At 46.9% G+C, this 25,540-nt stretch overlaps 1 protein-coding gene and 1 long non-coding RNA gene across 2 annotated transcripts; one reads left to right on the top strand and one right to left on the bottom strand.

Annotated features, from left to right (window-relative positions):
- Window positions 1-2,733: 2,733 nt before the first annotated feature.
- Window positions 2,734-10,367, bottom strand: LOC146435090 (uncharacterized). The gene is made up of 3 exons (XR_014853061.1): window positions 10,313-10,367; window positions 6,448-6,531; window positions 2,734-2,983 (listed from the first exon to the last, which is right to left on the bottom strand). It is a non-coding gene; the product is annotated as an uncharacterized LOC146435090 (long non-coding RNA).
- A 2,986-nt stretch (window positions 10,368-13,353) lies between these two features.
- On the top strand, window positions 13,354-22,321 carry LOC146435089 (uncharacterized). Its single transcript, XM_085064696.1, has 2 exons — window positions 13,354-13,830; window positions 20,074-22,321. Exons 1-2 carry the CDS (start codon window positions 13,465-13,467, stop codon window positions 21,904-21,906), a joined length of 2,199 nt encoding a protein of 732 aa, XP_084920822.1. The 5' UTR covers window positions 13,354-13,464; the 3' UTR covers window positions 21,907-22,321.
- Window positions 22,322-25,540: the final 3,219 nt, after the last annotated feature.

The raw sequence follows: 25,540 nt of genomic DNA, 5'->3' as shown, positions 1-25,540 counted from the left end.
ACAGGCTCCCAGACAGCTCTGAGGAAGAGCTGTGAGTTATTCTGAAAGTGAAAAATCCCAGCCAACCATATTATATTTCACTGGCTCCTGCTAGGCTACAGAGAGGAATGTTCCAGCCTAGTGAAGTCAGCCTTTTTTCACTCACATCCTCTATTCCACATGAGCCTAAACTCCAGGTCCTGGCAAAGAAGGTGCCTCAGGCCTGTGGGTATGGACATCCCTTCAGCCTTCCTGATTCACAGGCCTGTCCTAATATTTGAGTCTTCTGCAGTGAATAAAAGCTCTTCTTCTGGAGGGAGAGGGCTCTTTTGTCAGGTTAATTAAATCCAGCAGTGCCGCCGAGGTTGCAGCTGTTAGAAATTACAAAAGAAGCAGACTTGTGTAAGCCTGGGGATCAGTGGAGTATTTTATGGCTTATACAAAGATTTGTAAGCAAAGGAAGAAAGAAAAAAAATTCAAAGCTGGGGGGGCCAAAGTGTCTAAATCAAAGAACTTTTGCTGGCTGAATCTTCCTGGCATCGTGGATATCGACATGATGGATGTTCCTCTACCCAGCAAAGTTTTACTGAATATAATGGAATAACTTATGCTGCTGAAGAGGAAGCTGAGAAAATGTAATAGAAAACCACTTGGAAATTCACAGTCTCTTTGATGAGATGATGCTTAATATATTTAATAATGCTACTGTTAAGTAACAAAATCCTTTGCTGTCCTGAGACCAAAGTTGCTTTAATAAAGGAGAAGAGGCAGAAGATGCTGAGCCATGTCTCTCCTGCCAGTCGATCTAATTAACATTGAATATTAACTCAAATGTTAAGTAATCATCTCCAGTAAGTGGTATGGAAATGAGTATGCTTCAGCTAGAGAAAATTCATAGGCATGTTTTAATATATTCATACTAATGCTCAAGTGGCTCCATATTTTCAAGCTTATTTCTTTCCTTTTTTTTCTATTCATATTGACAGAATGTTCTATTCCTGAGCATGCATTCTGGGTTCACCACTATAACAGCTCTGATCCTAGCAAATGTCACCTCATGTTTGAGTTCAGTATTTTTTAAACAAACTCTCTTGCTCTCATTGAGCTTTTTCCTTTGGCAAATATATTAGTTATTTGGTATTTAAAAGGGCATCTTGAGCAATAATTTGAAAATCTATCTTTGCTGGTTTCAACCCAAAATCTCAGATTGCAAGTGTTCTAAATTTTGAGTTGCATCTAAACATTCCTGTCATAAATAATATCTATATACTTTTGTGAGGCATGGAGACCAACTCCTTCCAAATGCTTCTTAGACTTTGGGCATACATGAAAAAATGTCAGTATTTTATTCGTAGTTAGTTATGTTTGTACTTGATTTTCCTGCTCTCTGAGAAACAATTGAATTTAATTCATCAAGTTTCATTGATTGGACAAACCCTCAGAAGTAACCTGCAGTGAGTTATTGTTTGGAGCTGTGGAGCTGAAGCTGGACCTCCCTCAGATTATCCAGTGCCTGTTTCTACATCCTAACTGCCAAATCCTATTAAATGTTGTCACCTCCATGTTACTAGGCCATTTTGGAGGTAGTGTGGTGTGACTGCCTTTTATCTTTCCTTGAATAATGTGGGTTTATTAACCTGAGATGAATTCCTAATGGCCATATTCACCATGTCCACAGAGAAGGAATTTGCAAGTCTGCTCAGTTTTGATGTGAATTGCAAATTCACAAAAGTGCTTGGAGGAAGAAAACTCTTTCAGAGAATATTTGTGTTATCTCTTTTCTCCAGGTTTCTGGTTTTTAATGTTTGCAGAAGGAACACGAATACCATTTTGTAGGAAAAGCCTTAATGTCTATATTTGTTATCAATGGCTTTTATGTCCACTTATTCCTGGAGCCTTTAGGGAGGAGGTTGCAAGGGGAAGCACTGGAAATCCCACAGAATGACAAAATGGTGAAAGTGAGATGAATATGGGGCTGACTTCATGGTTTTTATCATGGAATTTCACAGCAAAAGGAAAAGAGGGAGGTGACTGCACTTACAATAGGGCAGAGAGAGAGGGAGATGTCAAGCATGAAAAATCCAGGCTCCCTTTGAGCTGAATGCAGGAAAATATTAGAGAAGATAAGTGAAACCTCTAAAAATCATAGGCATAGCAACATGTTCTTCAAACAGGAATGATTTAATCAGAGTCCTGCGGAAATTCCAACAAGACTCCCAGGCAGAAATTTTCATAGCTATTCTCTACAAGGTGTAGGTGTGAAAATGTTGAATTGTCCTGCCTTGTACCAACCCTTTCTCCCTCCAGAACCATGGGGTCAGAGATTTTTAACACTCAGCTCCCTATAGGGCAAAAAGGGATATGTAAATATAGATATTTGAAATCCAGATTGCTGGAAAACACTTGCATCCTTGACCATAACATCTACAGCCCCTTAATACATTTTCAGCACAAATATAGTACTTCCAGGGCAGAAATGAACCCATTGTAGGTCTTTCAGGAAGATCAACAATAAATGCCCAGCTAATGGGTCAAAACAAGCTCCTGGCAGTGCAAAGTTTCAGCAATGCCTCTGACCAAACTGAGCTCCTTCAGCTGGATGTATGTGTTGCCAGCAGGCTCCTGAAAAAGTTTTGAGTGACTTTGTCTCTCTGTTAGCTCCCCAAGGACTTCTCAAACCTTTTACAAGATCAACCCTTGGAAGACCATTAAATTAACTTTCTGCCTGGATACAGGGATTACACGCTACGGAAAATGTTTGCTGCAATTTCCTTTTATTGCATAAAAATTGATGAATTTTCAAAAGTCATTATCTCCATCAAACCCAACCTGTTCTCATTAGACTTACTCCAAGAAGAGTTGATGTTCATTTGTTTCTGGTGCCATCTGCTTTTACTGCTACAACAGACATTTGTGGGAAATTGAATATGGTAATGCTCTTTTTTCACCCCTTGTGCAATGTGAACTTTTTTTTTAAATGCCTCTGTCTGAAAAGAAGACCAAACTACAGGAGAAAACAAACATGCAAGAAAAAGTTATTTAGTTTTCACTGCTAACCAGCTACTCTAAGCAGTTTGAACTAGCTTTGCATTTTATTTCTCAAATAGCTTGTAGCAATCAAAGGTCTATGAAAAATGTCAAATTACTCATTTCATTACTGTTAGAGGCTCTGCTGTCTGTGTCCACTATCACCCCACCTCCTTCAACAGAGTGAGATCAAATGGCCTTTACGAGAATGCAATTTAAGGGTCAAACTCTTCTTGACTGCTTCCACTTCAATACACATTCAACCTGTTTCAACTGAACCTCAAAAATCTTATTGTAACTTTTCCTTTGGGTTATTAAAAGGGGAATCTGTATTTTCCTTTTATTTAAAGGCTTCAAAATGGAGTGGCACAGTGTATTCAGTGTGGATGAACTGTACTAACTTCCTGTAGTTGAGGTCATCAGAAGAATCATTTAACCCTTCAATATTCTCATTTCCCTCTTCTGAGGAGATTTCATGCTGTGTACTGAAATGAGAATGAGCTCTTTTGAATTCTCATGGCCAGGCTCTTTTCCATGGTTTTTTATCATCATTCTTATTCTTGTGCTATCAAGAAAACTGAACAAGGGCAAAATGTCATTGCCTTAATATACTGTAGTGACCTAAGTTATGATCAATAATAAAAAGGAAGGAAGGAAGGCAGACTGTTTGTTCAGGAAAAAGTATCTATATTGTAATGGGAAAGGTGAATAATGCAAATTAAATACTATCTCTGAAATCCTAAATAGAATTGTCTCACTTTCTGTCTGTGGAATGGCAAAATGACTGTATCTGAAAATTAACTTTTAAGATAGGACTCAGCTGGGAGACACCATTTTGAGCTAAAACACAGTTGAGTTGAGCAATTCCATAACCTTCCAAAATATTATCCTTCTGTGAACTCTATCTGTCTGATAGTAAAAATTTAAATGTACAGAGCTCAAACCCTGATGACTATAGAATGAAAGTAACATGAAACATCAAATATTTTTAAAACAACATATTTTCCCTCTTTATAACACAATCATTGAATCATTATTTGAAAAGATGAAATTGCATAAAGTTGTGCCAAACATGAGATTCTTTCTTTGCTCCAAGAGCCACTAAAGTTCAGTGTGTAATAGAAGCTTTCCTACATTAATGAATTCCTTTGAGGAATGTACTTTTATCTCTCATAATAAAAGCAGCCATCTAAATCTTTGGCTTTGGGGGTTTTGTTTTAATCATCACAGCAATATCAAATCATTGCTTTGTCTCTCCCACTGTGTGTCCATTGTTATGTATTTGTATAACAAGAAGATCTCTTCATGCCAATTCTTTTACTGAGCCTGCAATAATAGATCACGGTGCCAATGTTCTTTTGATGTTGGGCTTTATAAACATAAAACCAAATTCATGATTGAATATTCTGGAGTCTTTCAAAGGAGAATATCTGCCACTGAAAGAATAAATGTAAGGCCATAAATCCAGAGTCTTTCAGCTGAATTACAATCCTTAATAAAATGCCAAAGTGCATCCTTCTGTCTCAGGATACAGAGGTTCCCAAAAATCGTCCTCTCAGCCACTTACATTTTTCATGAAATTCAGAGCTCATTATTACCATTCTTAAGGCTGTGTCCAGATTCTAGGCTGCCTCACAGAGAGGAGAAGCTGAAGGGGCAGCTAAAGAACCTCTTGTGCTAACAAACAGAAACAAGGTTGATGTACTGTGCTAAACCCTAAGAATCCCAGTCATGGATGTGGACACCTCTGTACCAAGTGATCTCAAAAGCCAACAGGTTAGATGAGTTCCACAGTTGCAAAATACAAATGGAACACTCACTGCTTGCTTTGTCTAAGCTGCTGTCACCCTATTACATATTTGTATTTACAGATGCTGCCTTCATGCAGCAAAAAGACACTTGAAAGGTAACAAGGTAAATCTAAAAGTCAGACTCTGTTTCCGTCAAGCAGCTCATGAACTCAGTGCACAAATTGATCTGTAACACTGTATGAGGGAAGTAGAATTGATGAAGTATGTTAAATATGGCATTAAAATCTCTGCCTCACACCATCCTCTCCAAGAAACGCCCTTTTTGCTTTACTCTCTGCATTGAAATGTTTTCTTCACTCTATTTTGTTTATTTGAGACAACCCATTCCGTCTGGGCAGGTCTGCAGCAACTAATAATCTCACACTTTTCTAGTTAATGAAATGTCCTGGGCTTTGCTTCAACATCACCACCAGCAAGGAAGAAGAAGGATGACAATAAGCCATCAGCTCCCCAAAGGCAAACAGCCCCACAACAACCTTCTGCTGATTGCTCCTATTCCAGGGACATGTTTGAGTTCCTGTTCATGAACAGCCACTCTGAACAGCTCAAGGATGCTGGAGTTGGAGGTGCAATGGAAGCCCAGTGTGAGCTCCTGGAGCCGTGCTGGACATGCTGGGAAGAGCTCAGTGATTCTGGGCACGCTGGAGCCAGAGCTGATGTGATTTGTGCAGTGTACAAACAGCATTGTTAATTATGGCTTGGCAAGGTGCTGGGGCTGCAGCAAGCCAAGGGAGGTTTCTGGCTCGCACTGCTGATTTGAATTTGGCACTGAAGGATATGAACAAGCTCCCTCTGCTGAAGTTTGCAAGGAGGGGTTTTTTTTGGTTTGGTTTGGTGATTTTTTTGCTTTCTCTGCCCTCTTTCATACCTAAAATTTTCCTTTTGTCTTCATGTTAATTTGACTGCTACCAGGTTCCTGCATCAAGTGTTTTCAATCTTCTCAATATTGATGCATGATTTGGGAGACTTTGAAAAGATATTTTTAATAACTTCTGCTGAATGCAAAGGGGAACGCTTCTACAATTTTGCTTACTGTATAATAAAACATTACAATGAAAATTCCTTGGCATAAATATGTAAGAACCTAGTGAGAAATTCACCAGTCAGATTGACTGTCTATAATGTTTTGCTGCTAGTTTTGCTTTCAGCTTAGGTTTTTTATTCAAGGGTGAGTGGCACCTGAGGAAATCAGGATTCAAATGAAAAATAAATGCAGTCTGATTCCCTAGGAAAAGAAAATATCAAGGAGGTTTTGGGCTCAGACCATACAGGCATTCATTTACCAACTGTTTACTGTTCAGCTCCACTGCCATCTCTCTGCATCGATTTTCTTTCAAAATAACATCCCCCTCGCCATTGACAAGTCAATTCCAAATAGCAAATTCTCCTTTCCAACTGTTCAGTCTATGTTGCTCTTGGGCTTCAGAAATGCCTGGTTTAGTTTAATATGAAGAACTCAGGCTTTCTCCCTGACAGACCTCTCTGATTTGCTGATTACTCGGGATGTTTTCTCAAGCACCAAGAGAAAAATTAACTCCCCGTTTTTGACACACGTGATGAAATAAATGTGGGCTGGAATGAGATGAGTTAGCTCTCAGCTTTCCCATTTCAAGGTCAGTTATGAAAATACCGTTTTTCCTGCGCTGCCAACAGCAGGGTAAATCCTTCCAAATTTTTAGGGTAGTTTTTCTTCACTTTTATGTCCAAACAGAATCTAAAAAAAAAGTAAAAGAAAATAGTTTATGTCAGGTGGGAAATTTTTAAGTACTTCTTTTTTTTTTAATAGTTTTTTCTCCTGAGTTTTTCACACAGATGTGGCTCCAGTTCAGGAAACCTCCAAAGCATGGATCTGAGTTCAATGCAATAGCTGCACTGGATTTTGAGACAAACATTTAACTGCAGCATGTGCTTAGACGAGGAATTGTTTCATTTGCTTGACCTACAGCTCCTGATTGAAATCTCCAGGCTTAGCTCAGGGCAGAGCCACATCTGAGCCACCAATGTCTGAAACATCTGTGGGCTGCTGAATAATTCACTCTCACCCCAGCACACCTGGTTTTAGGATTTAGAGCTTCCAAACCCAGTTTCTCACTGCTTTTCTCTTCCAAATGGAGATCATTCATTATCTCTGCCAATGAAAGAGGTTTCTGGTGGCAATCTGGGGCTGTGTGAAGTAGCAAACCTGCAGACATAATGTTCCAAACCATCGTGGCTGCAGAGGTCTGCGAAGCCAAATTTCACCTCAGGGATGCTGGAGCAGCGTGGCTTCCACAGGAGAACCTGCCCAAGTTTATCACTGCAGGAAGCCAGACAGGACAGCCCTGACTGTATTCCCCAGGCATCTGTATTTATTTCAGAGAAAATGGAGATTCACTGCCTTCAAACTCCAGAAGATCAGAAGGGGTTGCACTGGTGCAAGCAGTGCTCATTTGTCACTGCTCTAAGAATAAAGACAGTTGATGAGAACGAGATTTTTAATTGCCTGTCTCCTGCAAAGTCAAGAGGAAAATGCTGCACTGTTTTCTTGACTATGACACAAGATCTTAGGAGAGTCAAATGAAACAAAATGGTCTGACTCTGCAGGTACCTGGGCAAAAGCAGGAACAAATAGATATGAAAGAATTGCTGGCATGATTTAAGATCTGCTGGTGAGCTGGCTGATGGAGACCAGTCGGCACAAATGGGAACCAGAGCACTTCACTGGGGGAAAACCTGAATATTCTGAAAGTGTTGTGAGAACAAAACAAGCATTAGCAGCAGAAGAGTACAGCCAGCAGGGGACTTTTGTCTCAGACAGGCTACAAAAGAAATAGGAAAACAAATAAATGTGATGGCAACACAATCCTTTCAGAAGACATCTTTTCCCCAATTAATCTTTTTCAAACTACCACTGATATATCTGTTTATGGTGGAAGTGAGAGGAGGCTCTTTTAGCCTAGAACCACAGCTTGCAGCAATATTTGACTCTGATAGAGTGAGGGAATTGCATGGAAAGCTGAGAAAGCTGCTGCAAACTATTCTGGCAGAGAAGTAGGAAAGTGGATATTTCAAAACATATATTCCTTCTGCTGGGTTGTGAGGGAATCACAGACCCTTAATGAGCTGGAAGGACTTCATGAATATGTGCTAAGTACTCCGGGTATTTAAAGATCTGGCAGAGCGGATGAAATGAAATGTCACAGAGAGCTCTGCGCCGTTCCTCTGCAGCCCTGAAGGTTTATTGCACACAGAGGTGTGGATTGTAGCTCTCAGAGGTTAAAACCACATCCTGGAAAATTCAACATTCACAGAGGCAGAGAGTCCGAGGAAAACTGAATCAGATGGCAGAGGCTGAGGGGGGATATTTGTTAAACACAAAAGCCTTCTGGAGGTGCTGTCTGTGCCCTGGGGGAGCAGCCAACCATGGGTTAGGCACATGACATGTGCATGTGACAACTGGACAGTGTTACAATGTTCGGTGGAAGGGATTCTAGAAAAATCCCTCTCAAAATCAATCTCAGTCGAGCCCAGACTTGATTTTTCCAGAGAACGTGGTGCACTGATCACACATTTCCATCAGCAAACACCTGCCAATCGCAGTGTGACACTAAATAGCCACAGAAATTTTTGTAAGAGCACTACACCTCTACTCTGGAGAGCAAATACTTCATAAATTAAATGTAGTGTCAGTATCAAGTGAACTCCTTGTGACTCAGGCACATCTAAAGCTCTGTGGCTTTGCCAGAATTTGTAAAACTGCCTCTTGTTCTCTTGACACATCCACACTGAGTGTGTGTTCCCTGCTGCAGGAGGAGCAGAATTTCAGCCACAAATCCTCTGCAGGGTACAGATCCTGGAACCAAATCCCCAGAGCAGAGGCACGTTGGCAATATGGAGTGCAGGAAAAATGCTCCAAAATGCTCCAAAAAATGTGCAGCTGTGCCAAGGAGCAGGGTTAGAAAGAGCTCTTCAAAGACATGGCTTACACAGGAAAAGTTATTAGCTGTATTTATTTGCCTGTTTCATGGTTTGTTGAAGGGGTGGGTTTTTTGTGTGTGGTAGGGATTTTTTTTGTGCATATGTTTTATTTCCTTTAATTAGAATATTTTAGAGTTGGGTCCCTTTTATTTTATTTTGAATTATGTTCTTTTGAATTGCTTTAGTATTATTTTGAAACCAGCACAATAGTTCACCTTCCTGCCTCTAAGGGCTGTGTCTAACAATACAACTTTGAAGCAGTAGAAAAAATGTAAGTTCATTTTAATTCCTTATATACATGACCTGAAAGCAACAGGGATGGGATTTGTCTTTCCACTGAGCTCTGCATGTACTACAAAAACCCCAAGTTTTTTCCTGTATTAAGAAAGAAAAAGAAAATCTCAGTGGTTTTAACACTGTATATGTTGATGCTAAGCTTAAGAATCCTGCCTTTCTGTAACTCCTTTTATAGAATCTTGTGAATTTTCTGGGAGCAAGAAAAGTTCTGTCAGGCAAAGAGAATTAAATTTCATTAACTGGTTATTAATTTTTAAATGTTGTACTTGTGAGCTGTGTAAGAACTGAACAGGAATAAAGAAATATTTTCTTTTAAAAAAAAATGAATTCTATGGAGTTGTGAAGAAATAAGATCACTCTGCTTTTCCCCAAGCTCTTTGCCTCAATAGTCCTGTCCCTCATGCCCCCTTTCTCTATTTTCTTCAAAACAAGAAATTCTGCTTTATCCTTTAAGTTTTGGGTTGCTCGTTGTTAGATCATATGGAGCAGCCAATTCAGCAGATGCTGAACGTGGTGGAGTTTGATAAGATCAGAAGCTGTGAGGCAAACCAGGCAAAAGCTGCAGTGAAAACTTCAGCTTCCTCAGTGGGGAATGAAGCTCTTCTAAGAATCCTGAGGAGTGGAAAGCAATGGCAGATTTAATTTTCTGCTTGGAAAACTAGCCATAGTTAAGCATCTTTTAAAATTATTCAGTTTATCTGCATACTTTTTCCTTGGAGCAAATTTAATATGTGGATACAGATGCTCCACATCTTCAGGGCTTGAAAGGTTTGAATAAATTGTACCTAAACTTTTTTGTTTGTGTGTGTACGTTTCAAATTCTAGGGATGTAGTATCTGTGCAACTGTTATTATTTAATGTGTCCTTAAAATCTTAGTTTTCACTGAGTATGATGAGGATGTTGGTCACTTGTGAGCTCAGGTGGGTGACAGATTGTTCTGAGACTTAATATAACCAGGAAATACTCTGCTTAGTTTGGGGGTGGGGTTTTGTGGGTTATTTCTGTGGGTTTTTTTACTCCTGAGTATGTTTTCTGCAACTCCTCTGCCATTGCACTCAGTGTTAGGTGCCCAGGAATGTGTCTGTTTCTTTTGCATGTATCAGTTTATTTTTGGATTAACCAGTTAATGCAATAAAAGTTATTGCGTTTTTCTACAAACTGCTTGTTTTAGTATTCAGAGGACATCTCAAGAGAGAAATAACAGTAAAAAAAGTTGTTTCCTTCTGTCTTTTACACTCACCTTCAGGTGCTACACCAGGAAATTCAGCCTCCTCTTGCATTACTCTTGATAAGCCTGTTTGAATAGAAATTAATGTAATTAGCTCCACATTTCAAAATACCAACATGTGGAAGTGTTTGTGTACCCTCTAAATGAGTGCTGCTGGAAGAACACAGACATTAGAGGATGCTGAGATAATTTCCACTCACTAGGCATAGAAAAATATTCAGGAACTGAAAATTAATGAATGCTAGATCTGCAAAATTGTCTTAAATGGGGGAAATCTTGAAGCAAAATGAAACCATTATGCTGAAATGCAAACAATCCAGCTTAATGGGCACAGCATTATTTGATTAACAAAGCCAGGCCCTGCTATTGATTACTGGTGGCTCTAAGTGTATTTACCTGGAGTGCAGCTGAAGCCAGGGAGCTGAGACACCTGGCAGGTTCAAAGGATTGCTCTGTACACTTCAGTGGAAATTTGTGGTTTTATAGCTGCTCTAGGGTTGGATGTGAAGAATAATTTCGTGGCTGAACAGTGCTGTGGCAGAGATCCCAACCTCTTGCAGAGTCCCTGAGCCATCAGCCAGCTCAGCCTGGTCAGAAAGCAGCTCATTCATAGTTTCAATTTGCTTTGATTTTGCTTTTCCTTTATTTTTTCCCCCCACCCTTTCTGGACCTTTATTCCTGGTATTCTCAAAGCTGAGCCCCAGATTTCACACCCTATTGAATGGTCCAAGCTCTTCAGTGTGTCTTTTACCTTACACAAAGCTGTATTTTCAGGGAGTTGCCCAGAAATTATCCCACCTGTGTAGAGCACAGTGTCTTGGTGTCAGAGACTGAAATGGTTCATGCCTTAAACACTGTTAGGAAGGAGTTTTGCCCATTATAGCAAAAACTATATAAACAAGCTACAACCCCAGAGACCTCCTGGAAGATGCCAGAGTGGATCTTTGGACTGTGAGTGAAGCTGCCTAGATAAGATAAAGGGAGCATGTTCAATCATCTCAGGCTGAGATAGAAACAAATAAGGCTGAGGGAAAGGAATGCATCCACAAGAAAGCCAAACCCAGCAGCTATCCTGAAAATCAGCTCTGGCTGGGTTTGGCCTAGGGGAGGCAACAGCACACAGGCTCATCTGCTGAGGCCAGGTTTGCACACATTTCCCCAAAACCAAGAAGGGAGGAGGAGAGGAGAGTTTTGTGTGTGTATCTGTTGCAAGAGATTGTCAAACTTGCCCCCACCAGGGGAGCTACCTGGGTGTTCCCACCCAGCCAAAGTGTCTGTCAAGCCACTGAACTCCATGTTTGTGGGGAACTCGCAGTACCAGGAAGCCTCGATGGAGAGGATCAAAGGGAAATCACAGGGATCCATGGAGCGGAGAGGTTTTCTACTTAATCTGTCTCTGTCACTCTTTCTCAGCCACCACATCTTTTTTTATTGCTTTCTCTTTCTTTATCTCTCACTCTTTCTCTTTTAATTAATGTTAAAATAAAACCCATACAACTGACTTTGGCATATGGCCATGTTTGCACCCTAATTGGGGCAGAGGCATTTCTGATCATTTTAATAACTGGATCATAAAAAGAAGCTAGAAGCCCACGAGCCTGGGGCTGCTCCATGCCACTCGCAGTGGGCTCAGCTGTGGAAGGGGTGCTGGGTGTGTCCCTTTGTGACACAGGCGCTGTGGTGTCACAGGCCTGGCTGATGTGGGACACTGTGGTGCCCAGAGGCCATTGTGACATGACAGAGCCCCACACTGCTGGGGTATATAAGGGGCCCAGAGGCCATTGTGACATGGCAGCGCCCCACCCTGCTGGGGTATATAAGGGGCACAGAGCTCAGGGTGCCCAGTCCCGTGAGAGCCTCTCTGTCAGGAGGAAGCAGCTCGCGGGATCTCCGTGCGCCTGACGCCGTCAGACATGGAGGAGGACAAGGTGACCCCCAACTCCCAGTCCCCCAGCCCTGTGCCCAGCTGGCTGCCAGACCAGGCCTTCAGCGGGCAGTGGCTGGGGGCAGGCGGCGGCTCAGGGCTGCCGCTGTCGGACACTGAGGAGGAGTGGGCCTTTGTCCACACGGACGACGAGTGGGAATGTGACACGGACCGAGAGTTTTCCCATTGGGGAGAGCTCAGCGGCCATGAGCTTTGCCTCTGGGAAGAAGTCACCTTCCAAGAGTTTTACCAGTGGCAGGAAGATGTGACAATGCAGGAGGTTTGTCCATGCGGAGCTCTGAGACATGTAGAGTTGCATGAGAGGGAGGTAGGTGTGCCACTCCAGTGGGGAGATGGCACACAGCAAGAGCTGTACCACAGGGAAGAAAATGTGACAGAGCAGGAGCTCTACCAGTGGGACGAGGAGGAGAGTCTGTACCAAGAGCAGTCCCGGTGGGAAGAAGATCTGACAGGGCAAGAGCTGTTCCAGTGGGAAGGGGAGGGATTTCAGGAACTCTCTCCTTTGCAAGAAGATGTGCAAGGCCACCTGCACATGGACCAGTGGGGGGAAAGCATCAGTTCCAAGGTGTGGGACAAACCCTTGCACCCCGAGAAGGATGAGGGTGCCCAGGCTTGTGCCCAGGAGGGGCCCTGCTCTCCCGGCAGCGTGGGCTCCCAGGCGGCAGGAGAGGCAGCCCGTGAGCTGCCCGGTGCCTTTCCTGCCCCAGGGAGTCCCTCGGAAGATGAGCTGGCAGCTGCTGCTGCTGCGGCTGGAGCTGCTGAGGAGGAGGAGCCCCCCGAGCCTCTGGCTCCCCAGGTGCAAAAGGCACTCAGTTCTCCTGCCCTCAGGGAGGAGCTGCCATCGGCAGGGACAGAGAGCCCAGGCCCTGCTGCACGCAGCCCCCCAGGCTGCAGCCAGGCTCTGTTAGATTTAGATCAGGAAGAGAGCCCAATCTCTGCCCCACACAGCCCCTGCGGTGCCCCCAGCCCCTCGCCCAGCCCACTGGGAGCCCAGGCCCTGAGTGAGCAGCAGGAGGAGGCTGACACAGGGTCAGTCCTAGCAGAGGAAGAGACTGAGCAGGGGGCCTTGGCTGGGGAGATTGAACTTTCCCTGTGCCAAAATGAGGAACATGCAGAGTTGTCCCAAGGAGAAATCAGCAAATATCAGGAAGTGACCCACAGGGAGTCCTGCACTGAGCAGGAGGTGCCCCAAGCAGAAGAAGGCCTTACATACGAGGACATGTCCCATGAGGAAGCCTCCTCTGAGCAGGAGGCATCCCTAGGAAATGCTGACAGAGACCAGGAAGGGTCCCAAGGGGAATCCTGCATTGAGCAGGAGCTGTCCCAAGTGGAACCCCGGATGGACCAGGAAGAATCCCATGGGGAATCCTTCCCCGAGCTGGAGCTGCCCCTAGAAAAGGGAAATAGTGACCAGGAAAGGTCCCCAGGGAAAGCCTGCATTGAGGAGGAGGTGCCCCAAAAAGAAGAAGCTCATGAATACAAGGAAGATTCCCAAGGGGAAGCCTGCTCTGAGCAGGAGCTTTTCAAAGTAGAATCAAGGATCTCCCAGGAAGGGCCCCAAGGGGAATCCTGCATTGAGCAGGAGGTGCCACAAATAGAAGTAGCTGGTGAATACCAGGATGTGTCCCAAGGGGAAGCCTGCTCTGAGCTGGAGGTGCCCCAAAGAGAAGAAGCTGGTTGGTACCAGGACATGTCCCAAGGGGAATCCTGCAGTGAGCTGGACTTGTCCCAGGCAGAAGCCAGTGGGTACCAGGAAGGGTCCCAAATGGAATCCTGCACAGAACATGAGACCTCTGTAGCTACCAGTAGCTACCGTGACTTCTCCGATTGGGATGGAAGCATCGAGCGAGAGCTGTCCGCAGGAGGAACCCTGAGCTTCCTACAAGTGTCAGACTGGGTAGAAGGCACAGATCAAAGCCTTTCCCAAGGATATGTTAGCAGTGCCCAAAATTTCTCTGATGTGGAAGAACACAGCAAGCAGGGGCTGTTCCACGGCAGTGTCAGTAGCTATGAAGAAGTCTTGCACTGGGTAGAAGGCCTTTCCCAAGGACGAGTTGGTAGCTCCCAAAGACTCTCTGACTGGGAAGACGGCCTGGAGAAAGGCCTTTCCCAAGGACAAGCTGGTAGCCCCCAAAATATCTCTGATTGGGAAGGATACAGTGATCATGGGCTGTCCCTGGGAGATGTTGTTACCTACCAAGAAGTTTCAGATTGGGAAGAAGACCTGGAGCAAGGCCTTTCCCAGGAAGAATTCGGTAGCTCCCAAAGACTCTCTGATTGGGAAGAATACAGCGAGCATGAGCTGTCCCTCGGAGATGTTGTTGGTGCCCAAGAAGTTTCTGATTGGGAAGAAGACCTGGAGCAAGGCCTTTCCCAAGAACAATTCGGTAGCTCCCAAAGACTCTCTGATTGGGAAGAATGCAGCGAGCATGAGCTGTCCCTCGGAGATGTTGTTGGCTCCCAAGAAGCTTCTGATTGGGAAGAGTTCATTGGCCAGGAAGGGTCCACAGAGAATGATAAGGGATCCTCCAGGCATTTGAACAGGGAAAATGACATTGACCAAGACCAAGACGTGCAGCAGGAGAGCTGGAAAGAGAGATTCTGGGCCAAGCCTTTTCTGGGGGAGGAGGACGAGTGGGATGAAGTGAGCATCCTGGAGCTCTGTGAGGAAACCTACAGAGAGCGAAGACTGCCAGCTTTTGCAGGAGACGGGTTCCCCGTGCCTTTCCCTCGCGAGGCTTGGGTTGAGCCTCCGTCACCTGAGCCGAGCCCCCGAGGGTCTCTCTGTCCCTCCCCTCCTTCTCAAGCCTTGGAGGATCAGGGACCAGCGGCAGGGACACAGAGCCCTGGAGAAATCCCCCACAGCCACCCCAGCCCCTCAGGTGCCCAGCCGGGAGCCCAGGCCCTCAGCCAGCCGCTGGCTCCCCGCAAGAAGCATCCCTCCCGCCTCAGGCGGGTGCTGCGGACGCCGTGCAGCCTCTTCTGCCCCTGCCTGGCTCCACAGCCCCAGGATTAGGGCCTGCAGCCTGCCCTGTGTCCTGGGGGAGCCACTCGGGCTGCCTTGGCCTGGACATGTCCCTGCAGCCTCATCAATCCCCGGCTGCTCTGCAGCATCCCAAGCCACTCTCCCCAAAGCCAAATATTCCCATTCTGCCAGCCCCAAACCAGCACCCGTGGGGGACACTTGGTGCCACGTGGCTCAGAGGTGAAGGCCAGAGAACCTTCGGGGTTTGAAGAGACCTTGAAAGTCATCCAGTCCCACTGTCCCCCTGGCACCACCAGCAGCAGCCCCAAACCACGTCCCCAAGTGCCACATGCAGATGACGCGTGAACACTTCCAGAGACAGTGACTTCACCACCTCCCTGACCAACTTCTCCCAATGCCTGACCACTCTGTCAGGAAACAATTCTTTCAAATTAACTTATCTGAACCTGCCCTGGTGGAATCCAAGGCCATTTCCTCATCCTCCAAGGATTATTGTGATCCTTTGGGATTTAATCCATGAGGAATGGCCACAGATAGGAGCTAATGCTCCCAGGACTGCACTGCCCATGGCATGGCTGTGCCAAACCCAATTCCTCCAAATCTGAGAGGAGCTGGGTTTAAGATGTAGTAGTAGTAGTAGTAGTAATAGTAGTAATAGTAGTAGTAGAAAAACAAAACAAAAAAAACCCCAAAAAAACCACAAAACATGACCCAAAAAACCCTCAAAAATAATAGGAATAGGCCTTTTAATAATATGCAGATGAAGAAATAGTAGTAGTAGTAAATAAGAAAAAGAATTAGGAATATCAATGAAATTAGGAAAAAGAAAGAAATATAGGAAAAAAAAGAAAAAATATTAAGAGTAAGAATAGAAAAAAAACCAAAAAGAAAAAATAGTATACGAGTAAGAAAATTACTAAGACTAAGAAGATGGAAAAAAGGAGTAAGAATAAGAGTGATAATGTGAAAATGAATATGAATAGGAAAAAGAATAAGAATAGAAATATGAAAATGAAAAAGAAAAAAGTTTAAGAATAGGAAAATTACTTACAACAAGAATTTAAACACGAAAAAAAAACTAAGAATAAGAAAGGAATGAGAAAAAGAAAAAAAAATATGTTGATGTAGAAGACAAAATAGTAATAACGACTAATATTAATAGGAAGAAGTAGAATAGGGAAAAGAATAATAACAAGATGAAGAAGAATTTGAAATTGTAGTAGTAGTAGCCACAAATTATTATTATTATCATCATTATCATTATAATGATATATTATTATAACAATATTATCATTATAAAAATATCAAGTTAAAATACACATGCACACATCCTCTAGCATCCCAAAATAATTCAGTTTCAGTAGGACCTCAAAGATCATCTACTTCCAACAGATTCTCTTCTGCTCTCTTTATCTCTCTCTGAGACCTCTTTCCTCTTCTTTCTCTCTCTCTCCCTCCCATTTCTCATTAAATAAAATCCCTGTGAAATAAAATCTGGATGTTGTCATCAGATGGTCTCATTTGCGCCTTCATTTGGACAGAGGCATTTCTAATCATTTTAATAAGAGGATCATAACAAGGGATGTGGTGGTTTTGCTTAGCCCAGAACATCAGCAAGGTATCTTTAACATCCTAGAGAAATTTAAACCCTTCAGAAGCTGTTGTGGTAGGCCTGAAGAAGTGTCTGAGGGGTGGGCAGTGGCACAAAGATGGCTCCTGTGTGTCCTGGGTGAGAGTTCTGCAAGTTTTTCACCGAGTCTAGTAAAACCAATCCCTGATGGCTCTGAAAGTGCTGGACATGCTGCTGGCCAAGTCTGGGACAATCAGAGTGCTAGTTACCCCTCTGTGAAAACATGTTTAAGAAAAAATCAAAAAAAGTAGTCACCCACTTCTTTTTAGCTAGAGGAGGAGGGGGAGGTGAAAATATGAGAAGGGAGAACAGCATGGAGACACCAAAGTCAGTGGAGAAGGTGGGGGAGGAGGTGCTCCAGGCGCCAGACCTGAAAACCCTCTGCTAGCTGTGCTGAAGGCCACGGGGGGAGCAGGAGGTTCCCCTGCAGCCCATGGAGTCCACAGGGGTGCAGAGATCCACCCAGAGCCCACGCCAGAGGAGCAGGTGGATGAATGGAAGAAGCTGTGACGATGCAAAGGCCTTGCAAGGGAGAGAAAGGCCTTTTCCTTGCTCCTGCCATGGAAGCAGCCTGGCCTCGGCTCGGCAGAGTCTGCACAGCACCTTATGGAAAAAACCTCATGTTGCAGCTGAAATTTGGGCGGGCTGTTGCTCGTGAGATCAGACCCACGCCAAAGCAGTTCCCAGAGGACTGTCTCTCGTGGGAGGGACCCCGTGGCTAAAGGACCCCCCTCCCTGATGGACTGACCAGTGAATAAAAATCTCTTACCCTGCCCCCCAGCCTGTGCTGTTGGTTGGAAAGGCAGAGGGGGGCGAGCAGAGAAACAGTGTTTGTAGCAGAAGAATTGTGGGGATGAAGGGACTAAGAAAAAACCCCGTGCCCTGCCCCCTATCCCTTGCTGTTGGCTGGAAGGAGGGAGGAGGGTGAGCAGAGAAACAGTGTCTTCAGAGGGAGGGGCTGAGTGAAGGAACGGTGTCTGAACAGCTTATTTCTCATTTATCCTCCGACCCTGTTCAGTGAATGAAGTCGTTTTGCAGCTCTAAATTTTCGACTTAAAACTGTTGTGCCTTCGGTGCATCTCCTCCCACCAGTGCTTTATCTCAACTCATGAGTCCAGCCTGAGTGTATTAACAGTTTTTTATTTCACTCTCCTGCACTTGTGCGGCAGCAGAGAGCAGAGAGAGCAAATGCCGGAGGTGCCTGGCATGTAGCTGAAGTCAAACCCCGACAAGGGGCTAGAAGCCCACGAGCCTGGGGCTGCTCCATGCCACTCGCAGTGGGCTCAGCTGTGGAAGGGTGCGGGGTGTGTCCCTTTGTGACCCAGGCGCTGTGGTGTCACAGGCCTGGCAGATGGGGGACACTGTGGTGCCCAGAGGCCATTGTGACATGGCAGAGCCCCACCCTGCTGGGGTATATAAGGGGCCCAGAGGCCATTGTGACATGGCAGAGCCCCACCCTGCTGGGGTATATAAGGAGCACAGAGGACATTGTGACATGGCAGAGCCCCAGCCTGCTGATTTATATAAGGGGCCCAGAGGCCATTGTGACATGGCAGAGCCCCACCCTGCTGATTTATATAAGGGGCCCAGAGGCCATTGTGACATGGCAGAGCCCCCCCTGCCGGGGTATATAAGGGGCCCAGAGGCCATTGTGACATGGCAGAGCCCCACCCTGCATGGGTATATAAGGAGCACAGAGGCCATTGTGACATGGCAGAGCCCCACCCTGCCGGGGTATATAAGGGGCCCAGAGGCCATTGTGACATGGCAGAGCCCCACACTGCTGGGGTATATAAGGGGCCCAGAGGCCATTGTGACATGACAGAGCCCCACACTGCTGGGGTATATAAGGGGCCCAGAGGCCATTGTGACATGGCAGCGCCCCACCCTGCTGGGGTATATAAGGGGCACAGAGCTCAGGGTGCCCAGTCCCGTGAGAGCCTCTCTGTCAGGAGGAAGCAGCTCGCGGGATCTCCGTGCGCCTGACGCCGTCAGACATGGAGGAGGACAAGGTGACCCCCAACTCCCAGTCCCCCAGCCCTGTGCCCAGCTGGCTGCCAGACCAGGCCTTCAGCGGGCAGTGGCTGGGGGCAGGCGGCGGCTCAGGGCTGCCGCTGTCGGACACTGAGGAGGAGTGGGCCTTTGTCCACACGGACGACGAGTGGGAATGTGACACGGACCGAGAGTTTTCCCATTGGGGAGAGCTCAGCGGCCATGAGCTTTGCCTCTGGGAAGAAGTCACCTTCCAAGAGTTTTACCAGTGGCAGGAAGATGTGACAATGCAGGAGGTTTGTCCATGCGGAGCTCTGAGACATGTAGAGTTGCATGAGAGGGAGGTAGGTGTGCCACTCCAGTGGGGAGATGGCACACAGCAAGAGCTGTACCACAGGGAAGAAAATGTGACAGAGCAGGAGCTCTACCAGTGGGACGAGGAGGAGAGTCTGTACCAAGAGCAGTCCCGGTGGGAAGAAGATCTGACAGGGCAAGAGCTGTTCCAGTGGGAAGGGGAGGGATTTCAGGAACTCTCTCCTTTGCAAGAAGATGTGCAAGGCCACCTGCACATGGACCAGTGGGGGGAAAGCATCAGTTCCAAGGTGTGGGACAAACCCTTGCACCCCGAGAAGGATGAGGGTGCCCAGGCTTGTGCCCAGGAGGGGCCCTGCTCTCCCGGCAGCGTGGGCTCCCAGGCGGCAGGAGAGGCAGCCCGTGAGCTGCCCGGTGCCTTTCCTGCCCCAGGGAGTCCCTCGGAAGATGAGCTGGCAGCTGCTGCTGCTGCGGCTGGAGCTGCTGAGGAGGAGGAGCCCCCCGAGCCTCTGGCTCCCCAGGTGCAAAAGGCACTCAGTTCTCCTGCCCTCAGGGAGGAGCTGCCATCGGCAGGGACAGAGAGCCCAGGCCCTGCTGCACGCAGCCCCCCAGGCTGCAGCCAGGCTCTGTTAGATTTAGATCAGGAAGAGAGCCCAATCTCTGCCCCACACAGCCCCTGCGGTGCCCCCAGCCCCTCGCCCAGCCCACTGGGAGCCCAGGCCCTGAGTGAGCAGCAGGAGGAGGCTGACACAGGGTCAGTCCTAGCAGAGGAAGAGACTGAGCAGGGGGCCTTGGCTGGGGAGATTGAACTTTCCCTGTGCCAAAATGAGGAACATGCAGAGTTGTCCCAAGGAGAAATCAGCAAATATCAGGAAGTGACCCACAGGGAGTCCTGCACTGAGCAGGAGGTGCCCCAAGCAGAAGAAGGCCTTACATACGAGGACATGTCCCATGAGGAAGCCTCCTCTGAGCAGGAGGCATCCCTAGGAAATGCTGACAGAGACCAGGAAGGGTCCCAAGGGGAATCCTGCATTGAGCAGGAGCTGTCCCAAGTGGAACCCCGGATGGACCAGGAAGAATCCCATGGGGAATCCTTCCCCGAGCTGGAGCTGCCCCTAGAAAAGGGAAATAGTGACCAGGAAAGGTCCCCAGGGAAAGCCTGCATTGAGGAGGAGGTGCCCCAAAAAGAAGAAGCTCATGAATACAAGGAAGATTCCCAAGGGGAAGCCTGCTCTGAGCAGGAGCTTTTCAAAGTAGAATCAAGGATCTCCCAGGAAGGGCCCCAAGGGGAATCCTGCATTGAGCAGGAGGTGCCACAAATAGAAGTAGCTGGTGAATACCAGGATGTGTCCCAAGGGGAAGCCTGCTCTGAGCTGGAGGTGCCCCAAAGAGAAGAAGCTGGTTGGTACCAGGACATGTCCCAAGGGGAATCCTGCAGTGAGCTGGACTTGTCCCAGGCAGAAGCCAGTGGGTACCAGGAAGGGTCCCAAATGGAATCCTGCACAGAACATGAGACCTCTGTAGCTACCAGTAGCTACCGTGACTTCTCCGATTGGGATGGAAGCACCGAGCGAGAGCTGTCCGCAGGAGGAACCCTGAGCTTCCTACAAGTGTCAGACTGGGTAGAAGGCACAGATCAAAGCCTTTCCCAAGGATATGTTAGCAGTGCCCAAAATTTCTCTGATGTGGAAGAACACAGCAAGCAGGGGCTGTTCCACGGCAGTGTCAGTAGCTATGAAGAAGTCTTGCACTGGGTAGAAGGCCTTTCCCAAGGACGAGTTGGTAGCTCCCAAAGACTCTCTGACTGGGAAGACGGCCTGGAGAAAGGCCTTTCCCAAGGACAAGCTGGTAGCCCCCAAAATATCTCTGATTGGGAAGGATACAGTGATCATGGGCTGTCCCTGGGAGATGTTGTTACCTACCAAGAAGTTTCAGATTGGGAAGAAGACCTGGAGCAAGGCCTTTCCCAGGAAGAATTCGGTAGCTCCCAAAGACTCTCTGATTGGGAAGAATACAGCGAGCATGAGCTGTCCCTCGGAGATGTTGTTGGTGCCCAAGAAGTTTCTGATTGGGAAGAAGACCTGGAGCAAGGCCTTTCCCAAGAACAATTCGGTAGCTCCCAAAGACTCTCTGATTGGGAAGAATGCAGCGAGCATGAGCTGTCCCTCGGAGATGTTGTTGGCTCCCAAGAAGCTTCTGATTGGGAAGAGTTCATTGGCCAGGAAGGGTCCACAGAGAATGATAAGGGATCCTCCAGGCATTTGAACAGGGAAAATGACATTGACCAAGACCAAGACGTGCAGCAGGAGAGCTGGAAAGAGAGATTCTGGGCCAAGCCTTTTCTGGGGGAGGAGGACGAGTGGGATGAAGTGAGCATCCTGGAGCTCTGTGAGGAAACCTACAGAGAGCGAAGACTGCCAGCTTTTGCAGGAGACGGGTTCCCCGTGCCTTTCCCTCGCGAGGCTTGGGTTGAGCCTCCGTCACCTGAGCCGAGCCCCCGAGGGTCTCTCTGTCCCTCCCCTCCTTCTCAAGCCTTGGAGGATCAGGGACCAGCGGCAGGGACACAGAGCCCTGGAGAAATCCCCCACAGCCACCCCAGCCCCTCAGGTGCCCAGCCGGGAGCCCAGGCCCTCAGCCAGCCGCTGGCTCCCCGCAAGAAGCATCCCTCCCGCCTCAGGCGGGTGCTGCGGACGCCGTGCAGCCTCTTCTGCCCCTGCCTGGCTCCACAGCCCCAGGATTAGGGCCTGCAGCCTGCCCTGTGTCCTGGGGGAGCCACTCGGGCTGCCTTGGCCTGGACATGTCCCTGCAGCCTCAGCAATCCCCGGCTGCTCTGCAGCATCCCAAGCCACTCTCCCCAAAGCCAAATATTCCCATTCTGCCAGCCCCAAACCAGCACCCGTGGGGGACACTTGGTGCCACGTGGCTCAGAGGCGAAGGCCAGAGAACCTTCGGGGTGGGAAGAGACCTTGAAAGTCATCCAGTCCCACTGTCCCCCTGGCACCACCAGCAGCAGCCCCAAACCATGTCCCCAAGTGCCACATGCAGATGACGCGTGAACACTTCCAGAGACAGTGACTTCACCACCTCCCTGACCAACTTCTCCCAATGCCTGACCGCTCTGTCAGGAAACAATTCTTTCAAATTAGCTTGTCTAAACCTGCCCTGGTGGAATCCAAGGCCATTTCCTCATCCTCCAAGGATTATTGTGATCCTTTGGGATTTTATCCATGAGGAATGGCCACAGATAGGAGCTAATGCTCCCAGGACTGCACTGCCCGTGGCATGGCTGTGCCAAACCCAATTCCTCCAAAACTGAGAGAATTTGGGTTTAAGACATAGTAATAATAGTAGAAAAACAAAACCAAACCCCCCCCAAAAAACCCACAAAAAAAGAATAGCAATAGGTCTTACAATAATATGCAGATGAAGAAATAGTAGTAGTAGAAATTAGTAGTAAATAAGAAAAAAAATCAGGAATAGCAATGAAATTAGGAAAAAGAAAAAAAAAAGAATAAAAAGAAAAAATATTAAGAGTAAGAATAAGAATAAGAATAAAAAAGAAAAAATATTGAATAAGAGTAAGAAAATTACTAAGAATAAGAAGATGGAAATAAAGGAATAAGAATGAGAATGATAATGAAAAAATGAATATGAATAGGAAAAATATTAAGAATAAAAATATAAAAATGAAAAAGAAAAATGTTTAAGAATAGTAAAATTACAACAGGAATTTAAACAAGTATAAGAAAAAGAAAACTAAGAATAAGAAAAGGAATGGGAAAAAGAAAAAAAAGTTGATACAGAAGACGAAGTAGTAGTAAAGACTAATATTAAGAGGAAGAAGAAGAATAGGGAAAAGAATAATAACAAGATGAAGAAGAATATGAAATAGTAGTAGTAGTAGCCGCAAATTAATATTCTTATCATCATTTTCATTATCATTATAATGATATATTATTATAACAATATTATCCTTATAAAAATATCAAGTTAAAATACACATGCACACATCCTCTAGCATCCCAAAATAATTCCGTTTCAGTAGGACCTCAAAGATCATCTACTTCCAACAGATTCTCTTCTGCTCTCTTTATCTCTCTCTGAGACCTCTTTCCTCTTCTTTCTCTATCTCTCCCTCACATTTCTCATTAAATAAAATCCCTGTGAAATAAAATCTGGATGTTGTCATCAGATGGTCTTATTTGCGCCTTCATTTGGACAGAGGCATTTCTGATCATTTTAATAAGAGGATCATAACAAGGGATGTGGTGGTTTTGCTTAGCCCAGAACATCAGCAAGGTATCTTTAACATCCGAGAGAAATTTAAACCCTTCAGAAGCTGTTGTGGTAGGCCTGAAGAAGTGTCTGAGGGGTGGGCAGTGGCACAAAGATGGCTCCTGTGTGTCCTGGGTGAGAGTTCTGCAAGTTTTTCACCGAGTCCAGTAGAGCCAATCCCTGATGGCTCTGAAAGTGCTGGACATGCTGCTGGCCAAGTCTGGGACAATCAGAGGTGCTAGTTACCCCTCTGTGAAAACATGTTTAAGAAAAAATCAAAAAAAGTAGTCACCCACTTCTTTTTAGCTAGAGGAGGAGGAGGTGAAAATATGAGAAGGGAGAACAGCATGGAGACACCAAAGTCAGTGGAGAAGGTGGGGGAGGAGGTGCTCCAGGCGCCAGACCTGAAAACCCTCTGCTAGCTGTGCTGAAGGCCATGGGGGGAGCAGGAGGTTCCCCTGCAGCCCATGGAGTCCACAGGGGTGCAGAGATCCACCCAGAGCCCACGCCAGAGGAGCAGGTGGATGAATGGAAGAAGCTGTGACGATGCAAAGGCCTTGCAAGGGAGAGAAAGGCCTTTTCCTTGCTCCTGCCATGGAAGCAGCCTGGCCTCGGCTCGGCAGAGTCTGCACAGCACCTTATGGAAAAAACCTCATGTTGCAGCTGAAATTTGGGCGGGCTGTTGCTCGTGAGATCAGACCCACGCCAAAGCAGTTCCCAGAGGACTGTCTCTCGTGGGAGGGACCCCGTGGCTAAAGGACCCCCCTCCCTGATGGACTGACCAGTGAATAAAAATCTCTTACCCTGCCCCCCAGCCTGTGCTGTTGGTTGGAAAGGCAGAGGGGGGTGAGCAGAGAAACAGTGTTTGTAGCAGAAGAATTGTGGGGATGAAGGGACTAAGAAAAAACCCCGTGCCCTGCCCCCTATCCCTTGCTGTTGGCTGGAAGGAGGGAGGAGGGTGAGCAGAGAAACAGTGTCTTCAGAGGGAGGGGCTGAGTGAAGGAACGGTGTCTGAACAGCTTATTTCTCATTTATCCTCCGACCCTGTTCAGTGAATGAAGTCGTTTTGCAGCTCTAAATTTTCGACTTAAAACTGTTGTGCCTTCGGTGCATCTCCTCCCACCAGTGCTTTATCTCAACTCATGAGTCCAGCCTGAGTGTATTAACAGTTTTTTATTTCACTCTCCTGCACTTGTGCGGCAGCAGAGAGCAGAGAGAGCAAATGCCGGAGGTGCCTGGCATGTAGCTGAAGTCAAACCCCGACAAGGGGCTAGAAGCCCACGAGCCTGGGGCTGCTCCATGCCACTCGCAGTGGGCTCAGCTGTGGAAGGGTGCGGGGTGTGTCCCTTTGTGACCCAGGCGCTGTGGTGTCACAGGCCTGGCAGATGGGGGACACTGTGGTGCCCAGAGGCCATTGTGACATGGCAGAGCCCCACCCTGCTGGGGTATATAAGGGGCCCAGAGGCCATTGTGACATGGCAGAGCCCCACCCTGCCGGGGTATATAAGGAGCACAGAGGACATTGTGACATGGCAGAGCCCCAGCCTGCTGATTTATATAAGGGGCCCAGAGGCCATTGTGACATGGCAGAGCCCCACCCTGCTGATTTATATAAGGGGCCCAGAGGCCATTGAGACATGGCAGAGCCCCCTCTGCCGGGGTATATAAGGGGCCCAGAGGCCATTGTGACATGGCAGAGCCCCACCCTGCATGGGTATATAAGGAGCACAGAGGCCATTGTGACATGGCAGAGCCCCACCCTGCTGGGGTATATAAGGAGCACAGAGGACATTGTGACATGGCAGAGCCCCAGCCTGCTGATTTATATAAGGGGCCCAGAGGCCATTGTGACATGGCAGAGCCCCACCCTGCTGATTTATATAAGGGGCCCAGAGGCCATTGTGACATGGCAGAGCCCCCCCTGCCGGGGTATATAAGGGGCCCAGAGGCCATTGTGACATGGCAGAGCCCCACCCTGCATGGGTATATAAGGAGCACAGAGGCCATTGTGACATGGCAGAGCCCCACCCTGCCGGGGTATATAAGGGGCCCAGAGGCCATTGTGACATGGCAGAGCCCCACACTGCTGGGGTATATAAG

The sequence above is a fragment of the Lichenostomus cassidix genome, chromosome 6 (assembly GCF_008360975.1).
Source record: "Lichenostomus cassidix isolate B80296 chromosome 6, HeHo_3.0, whole genome shotgun sequence".
Taxonomy (NCBI): Eukaryota; Metazoa; Chordata; class Aves; order Passeriformes; family Meliphagidae; genus Lichenostomus; species Lichenostomus cassidix.
This window is presented reverse-complemented; position numbering and strand designations above follow the sequence as displayed.